This window comes from Ochotona princeps, chromosome 24, assembly GCF_030435755.1.
Source record: "Ochotona princeps isolate mOchPri1 chromosome 24, mOchPri1.hap1, whole genome shotgun sequence".
Classification (NCBI taxonomy): Eukaryota; Metazoa; Chordata; class Mammalia; order Lagomorpha; family Ochotonidae; genus Ochotona; species Ochotona princeps.
This window is the reverse complement of record NC_080855.1, coordinates 7,214,155-7,239,685: the sequence shown is the minus strand read 5'-3', so window position 1 is coordinate 7,239,685 and position 25,531 is coordinate 7,214,155. Positions and strand designations below refer to the sequence as shown.

At 56.2% G+C, this 25,531-nt stretch overlaps 2 protein-coding genes across 2 annotated transcripts in view; both read right to left on the bottom strand.

Annotated features, from left to right (window-relative positions):
- C24H7orf50 (chromosome 24 C7orf50 homolog) overlaps nucleotides 1-4,199 on the bottom strand; it is a 68,046-nt gene extending 63,847 nt beyond the window's left edge. The window contains exons 1-2 of the mRNA XM_058680461.1: nucleotides 4,066-4,199; nucleotides 2,285-2,399 (exon numbers count right to left, since the gene is read on the bottom strand). Of these exons, the coding sequence (XP_058536444.1) occupies nucleotides 2,285-2,399; nucleotides 4,066-4,130 (180 nt within the window). The 5' untranslated portion in view covers nucleotides 4,131-4,199. The remainder of the gene's footprint in view (nucleotides 1-2,284; nucleotides 2,400-4,065) is intronic.
- Nucleotides 4,200-5,881: 1,682 nt separating this feature from the next.
- ZFAND2A (zinc finger AN1-type containing 2A) lies at nucleotides 5,882-12,763 on the bottom strand. Its single transcript, XM_058680724.1, has 5 exons — nucleotides 12,643-12,763; nucleotides 12,472-12,555; nucleotides 10,510-10,604; nucleotides 9,593-9,724; nucleotides 5,882-6,049 (listed from the first exon to the last, which is right to left on the bottom strand). The coding sequence occupies exons 2-5, from the start codon at nucleotides 12,524-12,526 to the stop codon at nucleotides 5,903-5,905; spliced, it is 429 nt and encodes a 142-aa protein (XP_058536707.1). The 5' UTR covers nucleotides 12,527-12,555; nucleotides 12,643-12,763; the 3' UTR covers nucleotides 5,882-5,902.
- Nucleotides 12,764-25,531: the final 12,768 nt, after the last annotated feature.

Here is a 25,531-nt window from a genome sequence, read left to right as displayed (position 1 = left end):
ACGTGCCCCCCACCACTGACCACACAGCCACTGCTGGCTGAAGAACCCTCAGCCCAGCCACACAGCGTGGCTCATCTGAGACTGCTGCTCGGCTCCTAGGGCACTGCCAGGTGACCAACGGCACAGGCTGCCCAGCCCTTCTGCGGACATGACACCCCCAACACCGCAGAGCACACAAACACTCCATTCACGAGGTGGCCAAGAAGCACCCAGCACCCCGGCCAGTCTGTGGAGCCGGCTGTCCACCAGACTGCTGGGTGGGAGAGGGGGATGCTGCCCCCTTCGTGGGCTCCATGTCTGGGGCAGAAACAGAACAACTCGCACCTGGCTCAGTGACCTGGGGCAGTGTGTGCGAGAATGTATTCGTGTATGTATGTATTTCTGTGTGAATGTATTACTCTGCATATGTACTGGTGTGTGTGAGAATGCATTAGTGCATGTGTTAGTGTGTGTGAACGCATTGGGGTGTATGTGTGTATCAGTGTGTGTGAGGAGCATGGCGGGGCAGGGGACAGCCCATCCCCACCGCCTCCCCTTCCGACGGCTGCAGGCCTGCGCCAAGCCAGCCCGAGAGGTCTGCCACCCAGGCTGGCCCTCAGACATACACATCTCCCAAACAGCTGCAGTCTTCAGACAGAACCTTCCAGAAGCTGGGAAACAGGAAGCAGGGAGGCCACGCCACCCAGAGCATCCACTTGTCCTGAGGGTCAGCCCGCAAGGGCCTCTGGGAGGCAGCGAGCAGCCCTGGGGCTTGCGGGGGACTCGGCTCCATGGAAACGGCTCCCCAAGGGGCAGTGAAGCTTGCAGGGCCGGGGACACTCCAACGGGTCTGGCAGGGCTGCAGCCCATGCTGTGGGAAACGGCCGCTCCCGGGCGGAGGCCACTGGGGGAGCCCGGGGGCCCATGTGGGGCCCAGGCCTCCTGGTTCTGCCCCGTGGGCCCCAGAGGCCTGTCCCACAGTCCCGGACAGCAGGGAGCCGCGGTACTTTTCCGCCAGCCTGCAGCCAGGGCGACCGCCCCTCCTCCAGCGCCGACTCGGCGACGCCCCTGCTCACTCACTTCCCACGAGAATCAGAGTGTGTGCTTTCATACAGTGGGGAACAAGATGCCTTAAGAACCATCTCCGTCCGCCGGGGACACTGCCCGGAGCCGCACCCCAATCACACGGTCCATCCTGAGAGCTCTCCACAGGGGACAGCCCCGGCTCGGCGCCTTCTAGAAAAGCCGCCCTGGTTCCAGCACCTTCTAGAAAGGCCACCCGAGCCCGCCAGCGCGGCTGCGCCCCCTGCTGGAGGCACTTGCAGCCCTCTGCACGCACTGTGGCCAGCACCCAGGGGAGCTGAGCACCCAGATGATCCAGGAAAACCGCACAGCTCCTTCTCCCCTCACCTCCGCCGACCAGCAAAACCGATGACAACACTTTCCAGAAAGCACCTGCCATTAAACACGAAGGGTGCCTGGCTGGCGCTCCAAGCACAAAAGCGGCAGCGGCCAGCAGCAGGCACACCGCCCATCCGACCTGCGCTCCTGCCTCACGCTGGCCCTCCACACGCTTCGGAGATGGCCAGCAGCCAGCCTGAATGCTCCCACGGCCTGACACCCTGGGCGCCACGGGAGGAGGAGAGACGCCCACCCAGCAAGCAGGGGCCGGGCAAGGTGCCCTCGCTCGGGCACGGGGAGCAAGGCATCGCCCACGGCCCATCCTGGACAACACATTTGGCGACATTAGCCAAGAACCACATCCCAGAGTTGAGGGAAGCAGGCAACGGGGTTGGGACAAACGTCCCTTCCCATGAGTCCCTCAGCGCTGAGGCCCGGGCTGAGGCCGGCCCGCTACGCTCACCTCACCACAGAAGCTCGGGCGCCTGCTCCCCAAGCTGACCGCCTGCCACATGTGCAGCGCTCCAGTCCGATCCAGGTGGAGGACAACCCCACACCCAGACCTCAGGGGCAGCGCGTGTCCACCCCCGACAGGCAGCTCCTGGCAGGGCTGACCAACTCTGCAGAGCGGAGCCCTGCACTGCGAGCGAGGCTGCGGGTGCACGGCCTGAGGAGACGGGATGAGGCACAGGCTGCGGGTAGCCACAGGGGCCTCCACGGCCGGAGGAAGCCTAGCCGCCCAGCCCTGCACGCACCCCAAGAGGGCTTCTCCCGCAGGGCCAAGCCCCTGCCCTGTGCACGGCGTCCCGCACAGGTGGCCCTGGGCCCTGACGACAATCCGCTGTGCTTCCGGCAGGTGCTGGCCTCTTACCAGCCAGGCAGACCCGGAGGGAGGCAGCCTTACCTGAACATCCGGCCCGGCCTCGGGCGCCCGCGGCTCCTCCTCCATGCAGGCCTTCTTCCGGCTTTTGCTCTTTTTCTCTGGCCCTCCAGGAACTTTTCTCTTCTGTTTTGTCATTCTACAAGAAAGTAAGCTGCATTGGGTGCCTCTTCAAAGGGGGGCATCCCTTTGGCACAGAGCGGGGCCATGCCTCAGGGAGCCCACGGGCCATTGCTCTGAGCAGCCAGAAGTCGGGGGGCATCCCTCGGGGAGTCCACGGGCCATTGCTCTGAGCAGCCAGCACATTCCTGCCTTTTTTCTGGTGTTTTTATTGAACACATCTGCAAACACGCACACTTGACATTCCAACAGAAAAGATTTTTAAAATTTAATTAATTGCAAGGCCACAGTTACAGAAAGATCTTCCATTTCCAATGGTCTAAGTAAGTAAAAACAGTTTTAAAAAAAGTTAAATTGGACCATAATTCAATTAAGGTTTTTGTACTGCAAGTGACACCAGCAAGCGCCTGCGAAGACACCAGCCAGGACGTGGTGCAGCGAGCTGAGCGGCCACCTGCAGCACCGGCACCTCCACAGGCCCTGTCTGAACATCGAGCGTGCCACTCCACTCCGGCTCCCTGCTCAGGGCCTGGGGAGGCCGCGGAGGGCGGCCCAAGTGCCAGGCCCTGTCCCACGGGGCAGGCAGCAGGGAGCGCCTGCCTCCCGCCTACTTCGGCCCTGGGAGCGGACCAGTGGATGGAAGGTCTCTACCTCTCTGTAGCTGTGCCAACCCTGAGCACAAGGCCACCTACAGTCTTGACAGAAACAAGCTCACGCTTCCTGCCAAGAGCCTGCTGCTCAGGTGCACGAGGAAATCCTACAGTAATGAACATGCTGCCAAGAGGGGGTGCACACAGCCACCCAGCCCATGGGGATGGGGTGCCCAAGGGTGCTGCCGTGGGAGATGGCTATGCACGAGCGTACGCACGCAGGCTCACACACGGCTGTGGCTCTCGGGGATCCCTGAGCCGTGACAGGAGGCAGAGGCCTCCCTGGGCCCTGTGACTGGACCCTGACTGAAGACTGCCTGCTCAGACAGTGGCCCCAGCCTCTCACACACAGCTGAGCCATGGCAGCGGGCATCGGAGGCCATGCAAGGCCTGGGCCCTGGCTGACCCTTACTGACCAACTGCCCACTTAGCGGCCGCAGCCCCGGCTTACCCTGCCCTTCCCGACCAGGGCCGTACCCTGAGTCCTGCTGCCACCCCTCTTGCCCTGACCTGGAGGGCCCAGGGGGAGAGCTCCAGGCAGCTACCTGATGAGCACACTGAGTTGAAACCTGGGGCCCGCCCCACCCACACCTGGCCAATTTCGGTGCAGCGCACCTGGGCCCTGACCAGCAGCTGCCTGGACCACTCACAGGGAAGGTTCCCTCTGTCACCCCTTGCTACCCTCTAGCCAGGGCTGAGGGACTCACGTGAGGCCACACGCGGGGGACTACAGCCCTCCGGGGACCTCAGCCCGCCCTCCGAGGACCTCAGCCCGCACGGGACTACAGCCCTCCAGGGACCTCAGCCCACCAGGACCACCGCCCTCCGGGGACCTCAGCCTGCCCGGGACTACAACCCTCCGGGGACCACAGCCCACCCAGGACCACCGCCCTCCGAGGACCTCAGCCCGCCCGGGGCCAAAGCCCACTCTCCGAGGACCTCAGCCCACCCAGGACCACCGCCCTCCAAGGACCTCAGCCCACCCGGGACCCACAGCCCAACCAGGACCACCGCCCTACGGAGACCTCAGCCCACCTGCCCCGTGGCGCCCCAACACCAGCTTCCGCAGGTTCCGCCTCTAGGCACGCGGCGCCTCTCATTGGACAACGCCCGCCTCCGTCTTAGCGCCAGCCAATGGTAAGTACGCGATACGGGCGCTGACTGATGACGCAATCACTAGCAGACGCCGGTCGCCAAGGCAACTGGCTCGCGCCCTGTCCCGCACACGTGCTTTTCAATCATTTTAAAAGATGTCTTTACTTGAAAGGCAATAGATGCCCCAGCGTCCGCCGCGGGCTGGGTGGGGCCGTGGGTGCAAGGAGCCATGAGCCTCGGCCACGGGCAGACACTGTCAGAAGCTGTGGTCCTGAGCAAACCCCGCTGCCCTGCAGCCGAGGATGGGACGGGGAACGGGACGCGCCGAGGTGGAGGCAGGTGCGGTGCAGGACACGGGCGTGCGCAAGTGGCTCATGTGGTGCCTGACCGTGTCCTGCTTAACTTCTTAGGGAGATCCCACCTGTCCTCCCTCACGCCATCAGAAAGCCAGCACAGGATTCAGGCCGCTAGCCTGGCTGGTGTGCCGCTTGCTCTGCTTCCTGCCCAGCCTCCAGCCAGCACGTGGTGGAGCGCCCACTCCTGCTTTCAGCCTGACCCAGGAGAGGAGACCCTGGAAGCCTCCCCAGGGACACGCTACTTCCAGTTCCCTCACGGCGGCAACATGTCACCCCGTTCCCGAGCCAGCGGCTTGTACAAGCTCGGGAACGTCCCTGGGTGGCAGGCACAGTCTCTGAAGAGCATGGAGGCCTGCGGGCTGCTCAGGGCCAGTGACGCAGGGGCTGCAGTCACTGTCCAGTGACTGCACACACTTGTCCAGTGCTGGACGCAGCAGGGTGGAGTCAGCCTGGGGTCTGAAGGCCTCTGGGGAGTGGACCAGCTCCCAAGGCAGGTGAGGCCTCAGGGCGAGGCAGAGGTGGAGGGAGGCCGGCCCTCTCTCCTCCCTCGATCCGGCCCCACCCCGTCCTCTGGCGTCACCAGACGCTGCTGGGACCTGGCCTGTGGCCTGCACAGGGTCAGCCCAAGAACACGTCCCTCCCTCCTCTGCACTCCTCCACATATTTCTGCTCCAGAGACGCTCTCGGGGCCAGAAGATGGCCCCGGCAACCGGCGCCACACACATACAAACCAGGGCCCACTCAGCACCTGGCAGTGGCCAGCCCTGCCTCCAGCAGCCTGGGAGCCCGCTCCAGCGTGCGCTGCCTCTGGGCTGGGGTGCTGTCTCCGCCTACCGAAGGCACACAGGATCCATCCACAGGCGCCCCTCCTTCACAGCCAGAGTCCAGGCCTGCAGCCAGCTCTGTGGTGAACTCCCCTGGGCCCAGAACTTCCTCTGGTGCTGGCCAACAGCAAGGCCTCTGTGCGTCAGCCCCTGACCCGTGTCCCCTGAGCCAGCCAGGCCACACCCTGAGGGTGCCCTCCCACCCAACCCTGGAAGGTCCCACAGCCGCCCCAGCCAGCGTGGGATGGCGAGTCAGACACCGCACAAAGTAACAGGCCTCCCTGTTTATTCGTGCCAGGTTTAGGCTCCCATAGCTGCCGACCTGACAGAAATGTCCTGGGGCAGCCTGGCCCTGTGACCTGATGTCACACCAGGGCCAAAGACCAGGAGGCATCGCTGGGCAGCACAGCCCTAGACAAGCATCAGGGACACCACACAGAGACCGCCCACAAGCCAGCAACACCAAGGGTCCCAGCAAAGCCCTCAGAGCAGGGCCCGCGACCCACAGATGCCACCCTCGTCTTCAGCCAGCTGATGTGCAATGCTGGGGGCAGCGAGGGAGCAGACAGTCCCTGGCCTGACCAGGTCCATGTCCCCTCAGCAGGCCGTGACGGCAGGGCGGCCACAGCGGTGGTCCAGGGGGTGTCTGTGCCGGATGCAGAAGTGGGCCCGACACTGGGCACACGCCACAGGCAGCAGCTCCTTCCTCTTGCAGCCCTCTCTCGAGCAGCGGAACGTGAAAACCTGCAGAGACACAGACACCCCGTGAGCCCTTCTCAGCAGCCCAGGGTTACTCCCACCCACACCGGAGGGCCCGGGACTCCAAGCAGGCCAAGGGGACGGTGAGGCCAAGGCTGGAGACACCAGTGAAGTGGGCCAGGGCCCGCTCCCACCCCTGTGGATGCACCCAGAAGCCAGCAGGACTCCAGCGGCAGGATCCCAGCCAGAGCTCCCAGCCTGGCTATTGGAAGCATGTTGCGAATGAATTAAGGGGACAGGAATGAGCTTTCAAATAAATACGTTTAAAAAAAAAAAAAAAAAAAAAAAAAGCAGTGGAGGAAGGTGAAGAAAGCGGGCCGAGCACAGCCCGAGGCCAGTCTCAGGGCGGACTGGGCCTTGCCCATCCGACAGGTGCCTGTCCACCAGTCCCCTGCACGCATGGCCACTGCACTTCAGAGCAGATAGAGTGGGCAACACAGCTGCTCAGGCAGGTTGACCGGTGATGGCCCAAAGTACCCGGCAGGGGTGGTAGGGGTGGTGCAGGAACAAGGGTGCGGGCAGAGCGCCAGGGAGTGGGCACAGAGCGCCAGGGAGTGGGCAGAGTGCCACACAGCGAGCAGAGCACCAGAGTGGGCAGTGCCAGGGAGCACCATGGAGCGGGCAGTTTTTGGAGGGCAAGAGAACCAGAGCTGAAAGGCCCCCCCACGGGCTCCCATGCCCAGGGCTGTGTGTGGCAGACATGGGGTACAGTGCAGTTAGTGTAAGCGCTGGAGGCCGAGCTAATGGGCTGCACATGAGCTTATGAAAATGGCATTGCTGGGGTCCGTGCAGTGGATGTGGGGGACAGAAAGGTGTGAAGAGTATTGTTCCGGCCCGGCGCGGTGGCCTAGCGGCTAAAGTCCTCGCCTTGAAAGCCCCGGGATCCCATATGGGCGCCGGTTCTAATCCCGGCAGCTCCACTTCCCATCCAGCTCCCTGCTTGTGGCCTGGGAAAGCAGTCGAGGACGGCCCAATGCATTGGGACCCTGCACCCGCGTGGGAGACCAGAAAGAGGTTCCTGGTTCCCGGCTTCAGATCGGCGCGCATCAGCCCGTTGCGGCTCACTTGGGGAGTGAATCATCGGTCGGAAGATCTTCCTCTCTGTCTCTCCTCCTCTCTGTATATCTGCCTGTAATAAGACGAATAAATCTTTAAAAAAAAAAAAAGTATTGTTCCATTGCAGGCAGGGCAGCAAGGAACTTCCCGCTGCATGGCAGGGCCCGGCAGATGTCTCTACAACCACCTGAATGCAGCTCCACCTTTCTTTGCATGGACACCAGACCACCCTGTGGAAGAATTCTAATCCATTCAGGCATTGTTTGCTACTGTGGAGCTGGCTTCTTTACTCAATGTGAGCTTGGAGGTTAATGTCAATAATACCGTCTAGCAAAAGGGCCTTCTATTATTCCTACTGTCTTGGCTGTCCCCATTGACCTTATGCTAATCAAGGGACCTATATTTAGGGTTTCATTCTTTCCTCAATCTTTAGGTTCTCCTTTTCTTTGTGATACAAGATTAAGTTGTAGAATAAGAATTGTAGTAGGAACTTCTACTGTTTTTAGGTGAAACAAATGGCAGAATTATCCTTAGAAACACCCACTTGACCAGAGTTTGACCGTTTCTGTATAAATAAAGCGGACAGCTTTCCCGCATTGTCCACAATGATCATGAAATTGTAGTGGTCCATTTCTTTTCTCTCCACGCCTCATCCATGCACCCTTCTCGAGTTCAGAACTTGGCTGGAGCTGTACTCCAGCATGGCGCTATAAAGCACACCCAGGGGAGAGGTCCCAGGCTGACCCAGGCCCACCTGAGACCAGGGGAGAGGCCCCAGGCTGACCCAGGCCCACCTGAGACCAGGGGAGAGGCCCCAGGCTGACCCAGGCCCACCTGAAACCAGGGGAGAGGCCCCAGGCTGACCCAGGCCCACCTGAGACCAGGGGAGAGGCCCAGGCTGACCCAGGCCCGCCTGAGACCAGGGGAGAAGGCCCCAGGCTGACCCAGGCCCACCTGAAACCAGGGGAGAGGCCCCAGGCTGACCCAGGCCCACCTGAGACCAGGGGAGAGGCCCCAGGCTGACCCAGGCCCACCTGACCAGGGGAGAGGCCCAGGCTGACCCTGGCCCACCTGAGACCAGGGGAGAAGGCCCCAGGCTGTCAGCAGACACCCTGGCCCACTAGGGGCCCACAGCAGCACGGCTGGGGCCTCCCACGCGAGAGCAGAGGCGAGGATGTGAAGCAGGGCTGCAGACATGCCTGGGAGGCGGTGAGGCAAGCAGCGGCAGAGAAAGCTCTAGGTGAGAAGACACGGTCTGTACCTCGCCCCGAAGCAAGAACCCATCCACAAGGCCACCACGCGGAGAGGACGTAGAACCCATGAGAACATGCCAGGGTCCAGTCCCCCTCGCCCAGTCCCACAGCCATGGCACAGAAGCCGCAGAGCGCAGGGGCCACTCAGCGCCAGGTCCAGGAGAGCAAGACAAGCTGAGGACACAGCCAGGGAGGCGCGGAGCAGCGGCCCCTGGCACGCACCCCTGGCTCAGGGCCGACGCGGGGTTTACCCAGAGACCCTCCTCCTGCCGCAGACACTGGGCTCCGCACTGCACTGGCACTACTGAGCAGGGGTATGAGGTGTTTGAAGCCAATGGCCCTGTACCTTCTGAGGAATTGGCACCTTAAAAAATGCATGTCCAGAAACTAAAAATAAATCACTTAACAAGAAAAAGTTTAGGGCCTGGCGCGGTGGCCTAGCGGCTAAAGTCCTTGCCTTGAACGCACCAGGATCCCATATGGGCACCGGTTCTAATCCCAGCAGCTCCACTTCCCATCCAGCTCCCTGCTTGTGGCCTGGGCTGGGAAAGCAGTCGAGGACGGCCCAAAGCCTTGGGACCCTGCACCCATGTGGGAGACCTGGAGGAAGTTCCTGGCTCCTGGCTCTGGATCAGCACACCACCAGCCGTTGTGCTCACTTGGGGAGTGAATCATGGGACAGAAGCTCTTCCTGTCTCTCCTTCTCTCTGTATATCTGACTTCATAATCAAAATCAATAAATCTTTAAAAAGTAAATAAGAAAAGTTTCCAGAACTTTCTAGAAAACTTGAGTGTGTCTCCAGTTCAGGAAGAAATGCAACATGCTGTGAAGAGGCAAAGGCCTCTGTTGGGAGCTGGGCAAGGAGACTTCACTGCAGCAGGTGTCGGGGCTCCACGACCAACCCCAGGTCACCGCCAGGGCACCACGGCTAGCCCGCCCCAGGTCACCTGTACCTCCCACCAGCTCCCGTTGCTGCACACCCGGGGTGGGGGTCTTGCCTGCTGGACCCACTGCCCCACCCCAGGGTAGACCCGGAAGGAGTTCCCAGCTCCCTGCTGTTGTGGGTACTTGGGGAGCGAACCAGACAATGTAGATATCAACCATTACTCGCCTTTCCAGTAAATAAAGTTTAAAATAAAACCCAGAGGACCTGGTTATACTGCCACACCCAGAGCTGTCCTGCCCGCCCCCGCCCCTGGACGTTCAGGGCTCCCCTACCTTCTCCCCACTCTTCCCAGGGCGCGACCTGCAGCCTCCATCCATGTGCTCACCGACCACCACATCCGCCACCTGCCCCCTTCTCACTGGGACAGGGACGTGGCAAAGAGGACACACAGGGACACGGACATCCTAGAACAGAGGGGACTCGGATGCAGGGCCCCACTGCCACTATGGCACCACAGCCACCACCCTGAAACAGAGCATGGAGACAGTGAGGGGACTCAGACACGGGGTGCCTGCCTACCCAGGGACCCCACTGTCACAGCCACCATGGGAAAAAACAGAGCTGTCAAGGGACCTCCAGCCAGACCCCTCCCCCCATGGGGATGGGCAGGCCCGTGGACAAGGCCCCTGGACCTGGCAAAGCAGGGGCGAGTCACTCCCCACCCCATCCACTGCAAGCTCATGCCATGGCATGTGACACTAAATCATCTCCCATCTGCTGCCAGGGTGACCCACCCGGTGACACGGGCCAGGACATCCTGGCTGCCAGTGAGTGCAGCTCTCCCCTGTGCCACGTGCAGAGCTGAGCCCAGGGCACGACTCACAGCAGTGCTCAGCCCCTGGTGCGAGCTACCCCGAGTGATGTGCAGAGCCGAGCCCGGGACATGGCTCACAGCAGTGCTCAGTCCCAGGTGCGAGCTACCCCAATGATGTGCAGAGCCGAGCCCGGGGCACGACTCACAGCCAAGGAGTGGACCTTCCTGCACGGCCCCCAGTGGGAGCGAGCCGGAGTGCCACGTGCGGGGGCATGGAAGCGGATGCCAAAGGGAGGGGTGTGGCCCCCCCTCTCCATCTGCTCTAACACCGCAGGACGTGGTGCCTGACTGGAGCTCCCGCCCCAGCTGAATTTCGTGGACTGACTGCCGGGGGGCTTCGCACGGCCCCTGGACAGAGCAGCTCCCATGGGTTACCTTCTGGAAGGCCAGGGGGCAGCTGTGCGCAGCGCATGTGAAATGGTCTTTACAGAAGTCTCGGTGGCACTCGCTGCACCTCAGCGGGAGGAAGTCTGCAGATACAATAGGCAACAGGGTTGTGAGCAGGACCCCAGCCATGCTGCCCTGCCCCGCCACGGCCAGCCCCCAGGAGGTGGGCAGCCCCCGGCAGGACCCCCCCCACACAGCCATGGGCCAACCCCCAGGAGGTGGGCAGCCCCCGGCAGGACCCCCCACACACAGCCATGGGCCAACCCCCAGGAGGTGGGCAGCCCCCAGCAGGATCCCCCTACACTCTTCAAGGGTGAGCCCCCAGCAGGACACCCCCCCCCCCGCCATGGGTCAGTCCCCAGCAGGACCCCACCCCCAGCAACGGGCCAACCCTCAGGAAGTGGGCAGCCCCCAGCAGGACCCCCCCACACACTCTGCCATGGGTGAGCCCCCAGCAGGACCCGCCCCCGGCCATGGGCCAGCCCTCAGGAGGTAGGCAGCCCCCAGCAGGACCCCGGCCATGAGCCAGCCCCCAGGAGGTGGGCAGCCCCAGCAGGACCCCGCTCCCCGACCACGGTCCAGCCCCCCAGGAGGTGGCCAGCCCCCAGCAGGACTACGCTCCCCGGCCACGGTCCAGCCCCCCAGGAGGTGGCCAGCCCCCAGCAGGACTCCCCCCGGCCCAGCAGGACCCCACCCCAACCATGGGCAGCCCCCAGCAGGAACCCCCCCGCCATGGGCCATCCCCCAGCAGGACCCCGCTCCCCGGCCACGGTCCAGCCCCCCAGGAGGTGGCCAGCCCCCAGCAGGACCACGCTCCCCGGCCACGGTCCAGCCCCCCAGGAGGTGGCCAGCCCCCAGCAGGAGCCCCCCCCGGCCATGGGCCAGCCCCCAGGAGGTGGGCAGCCCCAGCAGGATCCCCCTACACTCTTCAAGGGTGAGCCCCCAGCAGGACCCCCCCCCCGCCATGGGTGAGCCCCCAGCAGGACCCGCCCCCGGCCATGGGCCAGCCCTCAGGAGGTAGGCAGCCCCCAGCAGGACCCCGGCCATGAGCCAGCCCCCAGGAGGTGGGCAGCCCCAGCAGGACCCCCATCCCCGGCCATGGGCCAGCCCCCAGCAGGAGCAGCCCCCCCGGCCATGGGCCAGCCCCCCAGGAGGTGGGCAGCCCCCAGCAGGACCACGCTCCCCGGCCATGGGCCAGCCCCCAGGAGGTGGGCAGCCCCCAGCAGGAGCCCCCCCGGCCACGGTCCAGCCCCCCAGGAGGTGGCCAGCCCCCAGCAGGACCACGCTCCCCGGCCACGGTCCAGCCCCCCAGGAGGTGGGCAGCCCCCAGCAGGACCACGCTCCCCGACCACGGTCCAGCCCCCCAGGAGGTGGCCAGCCCCCAGCAGGACCACGCTCCCCGGCCACGGTCCAGCCCCCGAGGAGGTGGGCAGCCCCCAGCAGGACCCCGCTCCCCGGCCACGGTCCAGCCCCCAGGAGGTGGGCAGCCCCCAGCAGGACCACGCTCCCCGGCCACGGTCCAGCCCCCCAGGAGGTGGGCAGCCCCCAGCAGGACCACGCTCCCCGGCCACGGTCCAGCCCCCAGGAGGTGGGCAGCCCCCAGCAGGACCACGCTCCCCGACCACGGTCCAGCCCCCCAGGAGGTGGCCAGCCCCCAGCAGGACCACGCTCCCCGACCACGGTCCAGCCCCCCAGGAGGTGGGCAGCCCCCAGCAGGACCCCGCTCCCCGGCCACGGTCCAGCCCCCCAGGAGGTGGGCAGCCCCCAGCAGGACCACGCTCCCCGGCCATGGGCCAGCCCCCAGGAGGTGGGCAGCCCCCAGCAGGAGCCCCCCCGGCCACGGTCCAGCCCCCCAGGAGGTGGGCAGCCCTCAGCAGGACCACGCTCCCCTGCCACGGTCCAGCCCCCCAGGAGGTGGGCAGCCCTCAGCCTGCCGTCCCAGGCGCTCACCCAGCCGCCTGCACGTCTTCTCCGAGCAGTGCTTCCCCAAGTCCGGGAACTCCATGGCCAGCGGACGGCAGGGCTGGACGTCACCTGGGCAGCCAAGGGGGTGGGCGTGAAGGCGAGGCGCGTGGAGACGGCGGTCTGCGCGCACACACCACCCGGAGCTGCACCTCACACCCGCTAACAGCTCTGCCCGGGCTTCAGCCGGCGTCACCGCCAGGTGTCCAGGCCCACGGCAGCGGCCGAGCTCGGCTCCCGGCTCGGGGCGGACTGCCAGGCGATCCCAGACCCGCACGGCGTCTCGGGCACAGCAAACCCCGACGCGCCCGGCGCCCCGCCATTTATCCGCGCGAGAGACCAGGGCCGTTCCGGCGCGCCCCTTCGCGTCACCGCCGGCCGGCCAATCCCTCCGCGCCGCAGCCGGTGACGTCAGCGGCCGGTGCGGCCGCGCCGCGCCCCTTCTAGAACAGTCCAGCCGAGTCACCATGAGGCAGCGCCAGGCCGCGGGTGTCCGAGGGAGGACGCGGGTGGCCGGCGTGGCCGTGATAGGAACAGTCTGATTATAAGTGTTTACTTACTCCCATGTGCATCTACACTGCTCCATCAATACATACTTGAATGGGTATAGACAAAAATGAATCCATGGGAAATATGGGTAGTAATATTATGAATAATCTTATTTGTATTCTTAATATTACTACACTTTTATCTGAGATTGATGACCCAGAAATAGCTACAATAATAGACCTTTTATGTAAACTATGCTGTGACTTAATAATGGATATAGTATGTATGTTGGAACTCTTGAACAGAAGTGACTCCATCTTCCTAGACTACTGGTAAGGTGGAGTCACCTCTCATATCACTCCTGTCAAGAAGCTGTAATGCAAGTAAACATGTTAAAAAAACAAGTTCTGGTAAAAACGATAAAAGAAGAAAAATATGTTTTCACAAAAATGTAAAAAAAACGTTTTGCAGAGTTAAGAAAAAGCAAAGAGTGTTACCGATAGATAAGTTATAACCAATTAGAAATAAGTAAACATGTTTGTGAAGTGAAAGTAACCAATGGAAACACTTTGTAAACAAGTAATAACCAACCAAAAACATTGTAAACAACTAATGGCTTAACCCCCTGAATTGTATATAAACCCATGCCTTGGTCCCAGTCACCTGAAGCCTATAGGCTCCCACTAGACCGGAGCCAAACCTCTTGGGCTTTCATCCGAAGCCAGCAGGCTCCCACCAGACCAGAGCCAACGCCCAGCAGGCTTCTGCGATAGATACGCCAAGGGGTGCCCTCGGTGGCTTCCCTCATCCTGTTTGGTGTGTGCTCGCCTGAATAAACGTCTGATTGCAAGCATTCATCCTCTCGGCTTGTGGCGTTTGTTTGAGTGACTGGGCTGGGCTCGGTGTTCGCGACAATCCGAAGCCTAGCTGAAGTGGCCAAGGTGGCCAGGGTAGCCGGGGGTGGCCGAGGCTTGGCTGAGGGTGACTGGGGTGGCCGAGGCCTAGCTGAGGCAGCCAAGGTGGCCGGGGGTGACCAGGGGTGACCGAGGTGGCCTGGGGTGGCCAGGGTGGCTGAAGCTTAGCTAAGGTGGCTGGGGTGGCCGAAGCCTAGCTAAAGTGGCTGGGGGTGGCCAGGGGTGGCTGAGGGTGGCCGGGCGTGGCCAAGGTGGCCGGGGGTGGCCGAGGCTTGGCTGAGGGTGACCGGGGTGGCCGAGGCCTAGCTGAGGTGGCCGGGGGTGGCCGAGGCCTAGCTGAGGTGGCCGGGGGTGGCCGAGGCCTAGCTGAAGTGGCTGGGGGTGGCCGAGGCCTAGCTGAGATGGCTGAGGGTGACCGGGGTGGCCGAGGCCTAGCTGAGGTGGCCGGGGGTGGCCGAGGCCTAGCTGAAGTGGCTGGGGGTGGCCGAGGCCTAGCTGAGATGGCTGGGGGTGGCCGGGGTGACCAAAGCCTAACTAAGGTGGCCGGGGGTGGCCGGGGTGGCCAAGGACTGGCTGAGGTGTCCAGGGTGGCCAAGGTGGGGAGGCCTGGCCTAGGCGAGCCCACTCGGTGGTGCCACTGCGAAGGCCACGGGGGCGGGGGGAGGTGGAACCCGGCTTGGATGCAGAGGCCTCCAGTATCCCAAACATGTGTCCTAAAGTGACTTGAGACGTGCAGAGCAGTGCTGGTTGCTGAGCCCGGGCTGGGCATGGGCTACTCCTGCAGACTCAGTGCCAGGTGGGAGCCTAGTCTGTATGGGTCTCGGGGTGTGCCTGAACCCACTTTGTGGTGACTACACCGCTCAAGCGCTCCCCTCGGCACCCCAGAGCTTGTTTCCCTGAGGCAGGACCTGCCCAGTCCCCATGCTGGCTGCGCCCAGGGTCCATGTGGAGGGGCCATCCATGTCCTCCAGGACGTCTCGGGCATCTGGGCCTGTGGGGGTCCTGCTGGGTCACTGCGCAGCAGAGAGCGGCCTCTGCATGCAGGCTGCCCAACCCCAGGCCCTGTGCACACGGACCCCGACCCAAGGCTCCTGGCCGGCCTATCAGCCTCCAGTGGCCACAGTGGGAAGCTGTGAGCCTGGAGCGCCATTGGCGTGTCCACCCTGCCCCGTGGGCTGCAGGAAGCTGTCTCTGCAGGTGCACGAGCAACGAGCTGGATGGTAACGGGTGCCCTCGGCACTCTACGCTGTGACTCTGACGTGGGCCGCCAGGTCAGCGGGCAGCAGTGGCCTGTACGACAATTGATTTCCCACCAGGGAAAGAGAAGTACCCCCCAATGTTGTAAAGGCCTTCAGTGGGGGAATCCCGTTCTCAGGCCTTTCCTCCATGCAGCAGAGAGCCCACAAGGGGGCATGCAGGAGGCTTTTCTACCCCTGCTGACGTGGACAGTGGAGGAGTGCAGCTCTGGTCCTCATTAGGGAAGGAAATGCCGGCCCAAGTCCGTCATTGGTCCATAGGGCTGTGCTGCCCTGGTGACTTGCCGGATCTCTACGGCCACTTGGGGATTGGGCCTGAGGTCCGAGTAACACAACCTCGACCCTCCCGTAATCACAGCAACCATCAGAAACAATGACAGAGAACTATGAGGGAACTGTGTAAGCTCCTCAAACCTTCCTCCCTTATCCTATGTGATCCTCAGTCTATAAAAGCCTGATGCTTAGAATCAACATGGCGGAAAGGGTAAGGACACATTTAAACAGATTAGCCAGTGTGAAGCAGAGAGGGCGCATTCCAGGAAATAGGAGAGGACAGAACAACAGCAGAGGGCACCTAGAGACTGACAGACAGAGGAAAGCAGTGGACACAAGGGTGTGGTGTTGCAGTGATGGACAGCCCAGTGGCATTCAGCAAATGGTGATCTGAATCCATCGGCATCTGGAACTCCTGCAGCAACAAGGTGGGAAGGGATGTTTACCGGGAGCTCAGGAGGTGAACCCAGACAAAGATCTGCTTGTCCTGCTGGTCTGTTTGATTTGGCTAGGAGCAGAGACAGCGCAGCAGATCCCAGATGGGCAGTGCTGGAACAGGGTGGATTTCACAGCCCAGTCCTGCTCGCAGAGCCGTATTGGGCTCCATTTTGTTTAAGGAGGCAAGGGCCATGGACAGTACTATGCATGCAAAGAACTAGGAGTGAACTCATTTCTGACTCAGTGAACAGCAACAACGTGTCATCCTACAGGTTCCACCCCAGATAGGTTCAGATAGCCCCCAGATTGATGGCCAGCAGATCAAAAACTCTAGTGGTGGCATATCAGGCACCATTTTGTACAATGTAGCAAAGACTTTAAGACTTATAAGGACATGGGCCTGGCGGCATGGCCTAGTGGTTAAAGTCCTGGCCTTGAACGCACCAGGATCCCGTATGGGCACTGGTTCTAATCCTGGCACCTCCATTTCCAATCCAGTTCCTTGCTTGTGGCCTGGGAGGGCAGTCAAGGACGGCCCAAGTCTTTGGGACCCTGCACCCATGTGGGAGACCTGGAGGAAGTTCCTGGCTCCTGGCTCCGGATTGGCACAGCACCGGCCGTTGCGCTCACTTGGGGAGTGAATCATCGAACGGAAGATCTTCCTCTCTGTATATCTAACTTTGTAATAAAAATAAATAAATCTTTAAAAAGAAAAAGACTTATAGGGACAACAGTGAGCTGGGTACACCCTGAGCTGGGAGTAAACTCACTGAGCTCAGTGCATCACTAGTCCCTCACGAAAAATAATACTGACTTTGGTATTGTATGGGTCAAAATAGGTCCATGTGGCCCTCAAACCTAACAGCCAACAGGTCCAGCATGATCACTACCAACAACAACCTAGCTATATAGGACATCTGGTATATCCCGAGTCCTGGGACCTGCTCATACCAGAAGCGGGAAAAAGGTTGTACAGACAACGGTGCAGTCTCAGAATAGAACCACAAGAGGTTGAGAGTGATGAGCCAGGAACTGGAGCTACGGTGGAAATCTAACATCAGAACCCAGACCAGGAACTCGCTGGAGGAGTGGCACAAGTGACTGAAAATGAAGAGCCATGTACCAACTGCAAAAAGTAAAATTGAACTATGGACTTGTGGGTGACACAGCTTAGAAACCTGCCCCAAGGAGAAGACTCTGCTACCTAGAAGTACAATGACCAAGAGCAAAAGAAACAAAGGCACAGTGAATACTACTGAAGACTCCCCTGCAAAGGAGCAAAACCCTATGCCAACCTCACAGTTAACTGAGGAAGACATCCAGAGAATGGGTGATACAAAATTCAAAACACTTGTTACTAAGCTTCCTATCGACAACTGGATGCACACAAAGCAAGCGTTCAAGGAATTTGAGGAATATGTCACACAGAAAGTAGCAGCAATGAATTAAATGAAGGCTGATACATCAGAAATGAAGAATACAGCGTAGCAAATTAAAAGTACAGTGGAGGGTCTCCAAAACAGAATGAAGGATACAGAAGAAAGAATCTCAGAATTGGAAGATATTTCCTGTCACCAGGAGGAAGGAAACTAAAAGCTGGGAGCAGAGCTGGGTCAAGCTAAAAAAAAAAAAAAAAAGTATTTAAGAATTGAAAGACACTGGGCCCGGCGGTGTGGCCTAGCGGCTAAAGTCCTCGCCTTGAAAGCCCCGGGATCCCATATGGGCGCCGGTTCTAATCCCGGCAGCTCCACTTCCCATCCAGCTCCCTGCTTGTGGTCTGGGAAAGCAGTCGAGGACGGCCCAATGCATTGGGACCCTGCACCCGCGTGGGAGACCCGGAAGAGGTTCCTGGTTCCAGGCTTTGGATCGGCGCGTACCGGCCATTGAGGTCACTTGGGGAGTGAAACATCGGATGGAACATCTTCCTCTCTGTTTCTCCTCTCTGTATATCTGACTTTGTATTGAAAGTAAATAATTCTTTAAAAAAAAAAAAGAATTGAAAAACACCATTAAAAGGCCAAATATAAGAGTTATGGGAAAAAAAAAAAAAAGAGTTATGGGAGCCCCAGAAGGTACAGAAAGAGAAGCTAGAATTAAAGGTGTATTCAATGAAACAATAAGGGAAAATTTCCTAACCTGGAAAAGGAATTGGGAAACAACATCCAGGGGGGCACAGAACTCCCAGCAGGGTTGACCAAGAGCGATCTTCACCATGACACACGATAATCAAGCTCTCTTCAATTAAACACAAGAAAAACATCCTTATATGTGCAGGTGAAAAAAATCAATTGACATATAAAGCAATGCCAATTAAACCCACAGGAGACCTCGACAGGCTAGAAGAGAATGGAGCAACATATTCCAGATTCTAAAAGAAAAAGACAAATTGTTGGCCCAGGATAATGTACCCAACAAGCCTTTCCTTTATCTTTGAAAATGAAATAAAATTCTTCCAAAGTAAACAACAACAACAAAAAAAGAATATGCCTCTTCTAAACCTGCCCTACAAATGATACTTAAAGATGTTCTCTTGACAAAGAATAGCACCCACCAAAACCAAAGGCAAATGTGAAGAATATCCCAGTAAAATAACAACAGAAGACTAAATCAATGGACAACCTATTATAAAATGACAGGACCAAATTGCCACCCAGTCATATTAACCTTGAATGTAAATGGCTTAAATTCATCAATCAAACATATTAGTAGACTGGATTGAAAAAACAAAACACGGTGGGTCTCAGGACGGGGCGTCTTGCTCAGATCCTGACTCCAGCCACCACGTGCACGTGGTGAGCTCTCCCTGGGCGGCCAGCGCGCTATTTGGCGCCATTTGGCGCCAGGTTCCGCCTGCTGGCCGCCTGGTTGGGGAGGTCTGGGGTTTTGGTTCTTTGAATCGCTGCTTAGGCAGCTCCAGGTTGAACCCACAGTGCTTCTGGGATGTGAAATCAATCCTAAAGATTCCCAAAGACAGTAACTCTTCCTCTGAATAACTTGTAATTACTTAACAATGCTGAGCACCGAACACCAGTTCATTCAAAAGTTAAGGCTCGGGGCTTGTCCAGCAGGATGTCCTATTACCTGACATGATGATGGATCAGCAGAAGGGTTACATTAGGCAGGGCCATGACATTAACTACCATTCGAGAACCACATCTGGGGGTAGATTCTGTGGGGGATGTGTGGGCCAAACCCTGTGGAAATGCTAGCTCCACTGGTTAGCTTTAGAGTTGGGGTGGTGATGGACTAAGCTAGGTGTGACCAAGGAGCCTGTCATCAATCACAGGTAAAGGAACCCACAACAGTCTGGACTGGTCAAGGCAGCAGCACCCGAATGTGCATCCTGAATAGGATGTGGGGTGGGCCGGGCTGCAATATTCACCAGCACATACAAGGCTAAATGGAAGCCAGACTGCACCGGGACCTGGCCTAAACCCCAAGGGCATGTATGGGAACTGGGTCTGGGAGTGGATCAAGTGGAGGAACTTGGGGAATTCCCCTGGCAAGTCATAGCTCCCACTGGTGAACATGTGGTCCAGACCTGGGGGTCGGACAAGCTGGGCAAAGTTGCTCCAACACCCGGCCAATGTGTGAATTGGTAATGGAACGGGATATACTGGGCAGGACTGAGCAAACCTTAGCCCACAAGCAAAATCAGAAACCAGGGCGGAGCACAGGTCATGCTGAGATAGGCTCTTGCACCTACTGGTCTGCGTGAGTCAGGGATGGTAAGCCACCGTGTCTAAGACAGAGGCCAGGACAGGTAAGGGGCTGAGCCAAGCTGAGTCAGAGCAACCACTGGCAGGCGCGTGATCTACAGCTGGAAACAGGCCCAATTGGGGAGCTAAGGGGACACCCTAACTGGGTTGAGATTCACACCAAGGGGCGTGCGGGCTGGAATGGGGGCTGCGTTCTGATCAGGAAACAGTTGTAGTCTCCCTTGGCACAAGTGTGGCCTGGGACTGGACGCACCAAGCTGGGCCAGACCCCAACACCGTCTGGTGTCCTGGAGGACCAGGGTAGATGTGGGACGGACTAGGCTAGGTCTCAACCCCTACTGAACCATGTGTGAGCCGTATGTGGGTCTGGACGAGCCGTGGCTGGGCTGAAACATCCAACAGCAAGAACCAGCTTGGGTTGAGGGCCAGTCAGGAAAAGCCACTGTTCCTACTAGGACAGGAAGTGAACTGAGTAGGGCTGGCTCATGGACCCCCTGGTATGCGCAAAATCTGGCACTGGGAGGGGTTCTGATGGAGGAGCCGGGGCAACTCCTCTGGCAGGACACAGACCCTGCAGGTAAGTGCAAGAAGCATGATAGGAAACAGCCCAGAATAGGCCATGGAAAGTTTCCCACTGGCACACATTTGGCATGGGTCGGGGGCAGACCAGGCTGAATCAGTTCACGTCATCCACTGGCAAATCTGAGCACCAGAACAGAGTGTGGGTCGGGCCAGGTTCGTCGCGACAAAAACCAGTCCACACTACGGAATGCCAGAGTGAGGGTACCTGTACCTGATGTGACTGCAGCACCCATCCATCATGCGTGAGAACCAGGAAGGGAGGGGGCAGGGCTGGCAGAGGGGATAAGGGGTGGTTCCCTTGCTGGACAGCCACTCCCACTGGAGAGCGTGAGCTGGGATGGGGGCAGACCAGACGAAGCAGGGCTACAACACCTGTGCGCCTCATGTGGACTAGATCAGGGAAAAGCCAGGCTGGGCGGATTATTCCTACTGGTGCAAACAAAATTAGAGTGGGTGAGGGTTGTTTGGGCTTAGCCGCAGCATCAGCTGGCAGAAGCTGGCACTGGGGACTAATTCTGTCAAGTCAAACCACAGAACCACCTGGAGAGTGCATAATCCGGGAGTGAGAGAGACCTGGGAGGGAAATAGTGGGCTCCTCCCTCTTGGGTTACCACTACCACGGGAGGGCACGAAAACTAGGACAGGGGCTGGGATGGCTAGACAGAGAGGCACTCAACAACATCCCTGAGGGCTGGATAGTGGAGCTGGTTAGATGGAACTATGCTTCAATGCCCATTGACATGTATGAGAGCACAAGGGGCTGTGGGACAGACTGGACTAGTCTGCTACACATACTGGCAAACCAGGGTAGAGGGCAGGCCTGGTGGGGGTTATTGTGGGTCGCTCCAATTAGGCTAGAGCTCCCACTGGTTTATGTGAGGGCCCAGTATGTGCTGGGAAGAACCAGGCTGGACTGCAACACCTATTGGGTCCAGGGGAGGTCGGGGCTGGAAACAGAACCAACCCAGCAATTGCAACCACCAGCTGATCGGGGCGATGGACTGTGCCGGGCCCTGTACTTGCTAGTGCATACAAGAATCTGGTCTGGGAACACCTCAAAGTTTCTTTGGGGATCTTCCCAATTGAAATGGCAGACTCAGAACCCTAACCAGGAAAAGACAGAAGACAGAACAAGTCAATCAACCACCTCAGCTATATGTTGGCAGCGAAATACTGGGCAAATGGAGACTCTGTGATGGACTATGTCAGTCAGTGGATTCTTCAACGACCTCATCGTGCTTGGAGTGGTGAGACTGGCAGCGATTCATAACTGGTGAACTATCAAAACCACTTGAGCAAGTATCTCAGAGCATGTCCCACATCCGGGACCTGGGGAGGGTGGGAGACTGGGTGGGGCTTCTTCCTCAATATCCCCTTTACCTCAGATATATGAAGGAAACAATATGGAAATGAAAGACCCTCACCAAAAACCATGAACTTTAACAGCAGAAATGCCATTTTGCAAGGCTTTAACTAAAAATAACAGGATCTCTGAAAAGAAAGCAGGCGAGGTCAGGACTAGCTTGTCACACGCTTGTCACACATTTGTGGTCTAACATCTGGCCCCAAAAGAGGGAAGAAACGTTAAGAAAGAGAGCCAACTCAGCGCCAACTCAGCGCCAATTCAGCGCCAACTTAGCTATTATTAGACTTCGCCTATCAGAATCCTGTAACTATGCATCTCACTTCTGTACTGTGCTTTTTTGCCTCCCTACCCTATAAAAACCCCTAGACCCCAACCTAAGGCGCGCAAGTCTTCCAAGAGACTTTGTCGCCCCAGGTACCTGTGTATCTGAATAAACCTCTTGCTGTTTGCATCCGTACAAGTGGTCTCGCTGTTCCTTGGGAGGGGCCTCCCTAAAAGTACCCTTCGGGGGTCTTTCATTTGGGGGCTCGTCCGGGATGAGAGACCCCTGCCCAGGGACCACCGACCCATTTCCGGGAGGTAAGCTGGCCAGCATTTAAATTTTGTCTCGTTCTCTGTGTGTGTGTGTGTTGATAAATATTGCGCTTGCGTTTGTACGACTCGGCCGTGTCGCTTTGTATTTGGCGGAGTCGTGGAGGAGCCGACGGGCTCGGACTCCCGACCGCAGCCCTGGGAGACGTCCCGGGGATATTTGGGGCCAGTGGCAGTGGCCCATTTGAAATTTTGTGAACCCGACCAGAGTAGGACTCTTTGGGGCTCCCCCACTGTCCGAAGGGTACGCGGTTCGTTTGGGAGACGAGAGATCCGGACTCTCATCACGATCTCCATTTGAGGTTTTGCTTTCGGTTTTGCGCCGAAGCCGCGCCGCGAGGTTGTTCTGTCTCTGTTGTGGTCTGTTATTTGTGTGTTTTGTTAATTGTCTCTTTTTGAGTGTTATTGTGATGATAATAATGGGACAGATTGTGACAGCACCCCTTAATTTGACTCTTAACCATTGGACTGAAGTTGAGGGCTCATAATCTCTCCCTCCAGGTTTAAGAAAATCTTGGCAGACTCTGCTCTGCGGAATGGCCCACCTTTAAAGTGGGCTGGCCGAAAGAAGACTTGTTTGTTGAACTCAATTGGGCATTTAAGTTCCTCAAAACTTTAAACTAAGCCTTCTGACTTTGAGATGTCCAGCAGGATCCCTGGACCGCTCAAAGATAGAGGAGAAATTTGGATAATTTAATTATAATGTGATAGTGTTATATAATTGTGCCAAGTTTGTTGTTTTATATGTTCTATTAAAGTAAATAAATATTTATAAGGTTATGATATGTGCGGAATTGAGGCTTTGCTGTATTATTGCAATTGGCTTCAGTGATGAATTTTCAGTGTTCTGCAATGTTTTCCTCTGCTTTTGTTGCTCTTTGGTCTTGAAGTTTAACTATTTATTGGTTTATAGTGCTATTCTAGCTCTGATCAGATCTGGTCTAAGTGTTTATACCTAGAGCAGTGTTTGTTAAAATTCTAAAAAGCTGCTAATGCATATATTGATTGGTTATGTCTATTGGCCAAGTTGTTCTAATTATGAAGCTGTATTAAGTTGTGAGATTATTTGTGTTTTAACTTGCAATTTTTGTTTTATAAGAAAATGATGAATTTTTAAAGGATGTATAGTAAAATTGTTTATATTGTATTTTTTTAAGTTTTTAATCTTTAAAGTAATAAAATTAAAATTAAATTTTGATCCCTTGTTAGAGAATAGCGTTTTATTGATGACTAACCTGTTAATTAAGTTCAGTAAATTCTTAGATAACCTCCTAAGATAATAGCCAAGCCTGGAATTCTATATATCCTTGATTTTAATAAAACAGAAAATAAAAAGATGCTCCAGGACCTAAAAAAAGAAGGGGCATGCTTGGAGCCTGGCCTTTGTCCTTGCCATTGGGATTCTTAAAAATGGAAAAGTTCCCAAATTAGCCGGAAAGAGGTAATTACTTCTGGTGTCCATGTGGGTTCGCATTTTAAAATGTTTTCATAGATTGACCATATATAATTGAAGATTGCCTGAAGCAATTGTGTTTAAAATTTAATCTGTTTTTATTTAGAAAATGTTTTGGTTTGGAGTTTTAAATGTTTCAGAATGTAAAATAAAGGATGGTGGCAAGTCTGAAAATGTGTTCTTGGTGAGAAGATTATGGTACGAGAATTATTGAAAAGAGCATCATTGTTAAAATATCTTATCCTATAGAAGTATGGCTATTATAAGATGCAAAGGGACAGGTAAAGTAAAATATCTAAAGGTTTAAGCATGTTAAGAAAGAGGTACAAATTAAGAGATTTCAGATATTAATCTGGCTATAATTTTTAAGATATCATTATAGTATTGTTTATGTATTTAATATTAATGTCTAATATATGCTGATATTTGAATCTGTTTACAAAATGCCTGTGAAGTGCACATCTATGGAAGTGCTCCTGAATATCTGACAATGGAAGTTTCAAGTTTAAAGGACGGTTAATGGTTTGTCAATTGTTTATCCAGCTTCATTTTAATAAGTTTTGTTATTCCAATTTTTGAATTTGTTAAGTTTTTAGAGGTAATGTGATTATGCATTAATTCCTGTGTTTAAGGTTATATCTGCCTTTGGTGATTGACCAAAGAAAGACATATTTTGTGTCTCAGTAAGGTAATTTAATTGTTTGTTAAATTCTTGTGATTTTGGAATTCCTAGATGGGCCCCTGGGAGTCTCAAAAACATAAGAATATTTGTTAAAAATATATATTTAGTTAATAAAGATAGTTGTGTAAAAAAAGTTTGATTATAAAAATAATTTATAGAAACCTTGTCAGTGAAAAGCGAGCATTAGTTACAATTCTGTCAGAAAGGCTCCAGGAATGATTAATGTGAAAATTTATACAAAAGAAACTCCCTGGTCCTCAGTTCACATAACAGATTAAAAAAGACAAGAAGAGGTGCTTTTTCTTCCAGAAAGAGGAATAGGAACTAACAGGCCATATGTAAATTCCTCAAGCCTTCCCTTCTGATGTCTAAATGATTATCTGGTTGTGGTGTTGTTCTAAATCCTTTTAAAAATAATGTATGGATGTATAATTGGGCTCTTGAAGAGTCATGTCTGTTTCTGTTTTTTCAGGATCTATGAAGTCGGTTCAGTTGTATAGTTCTATATGCATTCAAATAGATTTACTGCTAAGGGCACCGTTTCAAAATACCATAGAATGCCAAATCCTCATAAACTAAGTAGTAAAATGCATGGCTATGATAACTCAGATGTCAGGCAATGTTAAAATGCTCCAACATGGGAAACGGTTCTTACAGCAGACTCATAGACTGACTAACTTAAGTGGCACTCAGTGGCCTCAGAATCAGCCCAAAGGCATTCTGGTCTGACAGAAGAGAGCCAGCAAGAGAGCAAGCATATCAGGTGTGGAAAGCCAGGACACTGCTGCAAAGAGTGTCCCTCCATGAAGGACCTCTGTGGTCCATGCCCCAGTGCAAAGAAGCAGCCATGGAAGATGGTTGTGCTCTTCTCTCAATGGAGGAGAGAACTTCCACTTTGTGTGTGGCCTTGTCTAAGAATACTGGGAATGCTGTGAATTCAAGAGGCTTCCACAGCCTAACCATCGTGTGTCGGAGCCTCAGGTGATCACTGACGTCACACATAAAAGTGCTAATTTATTAAATTCATTAGAGTCACTGTGTACTGACTTCCCATGCAGGACCTGTAACTTCAGAGTTACTAGAAAAATATATTATTAATATTCATAGATTTCTCTAAGTAGTGTCTTGTGGATCTAAAAAGCCTTATTAATAAGAAGAGCTTGAAATACAGTGACTACCAGTGGCCTATAAGTTAGTTGGCCTATGACTACTCAACCAGCACCACAACTAAGCCTTCCTAGGGTAGGACACCTCGAGTACTCTAAAGCAGAGCTCATGACTTCCT

What these genes read in the sequence shown, in the direction of transcription:
- ZFAND2A (XM_058680724.1), bottom strand. Translation starts at nt 12,526, where the DNA reads ATGGAGTTCCCGGACTTGGGGAAGCACTGCTCGGAGAAGACGTGCAGG. An exon ending in GCCCCCTGGCCTTCCAGAAG is followed by an intron (nt 9,725 to 10,509) that starts GTAACCCATGGG and finishes CCTCTGTTCTAG; the next exon opens with GATGTCCGTGTCCCTGTGTG. An exon ending in CTGGGAAGAGTGGGGAGAAG is followed by an intron (nt 6,050 to 9,592) that starts GTAGGGGAGCCC and finishes GTGTCTCTGCAG; the next exon opens with GTTTTCACGTTCCGCTGCTC.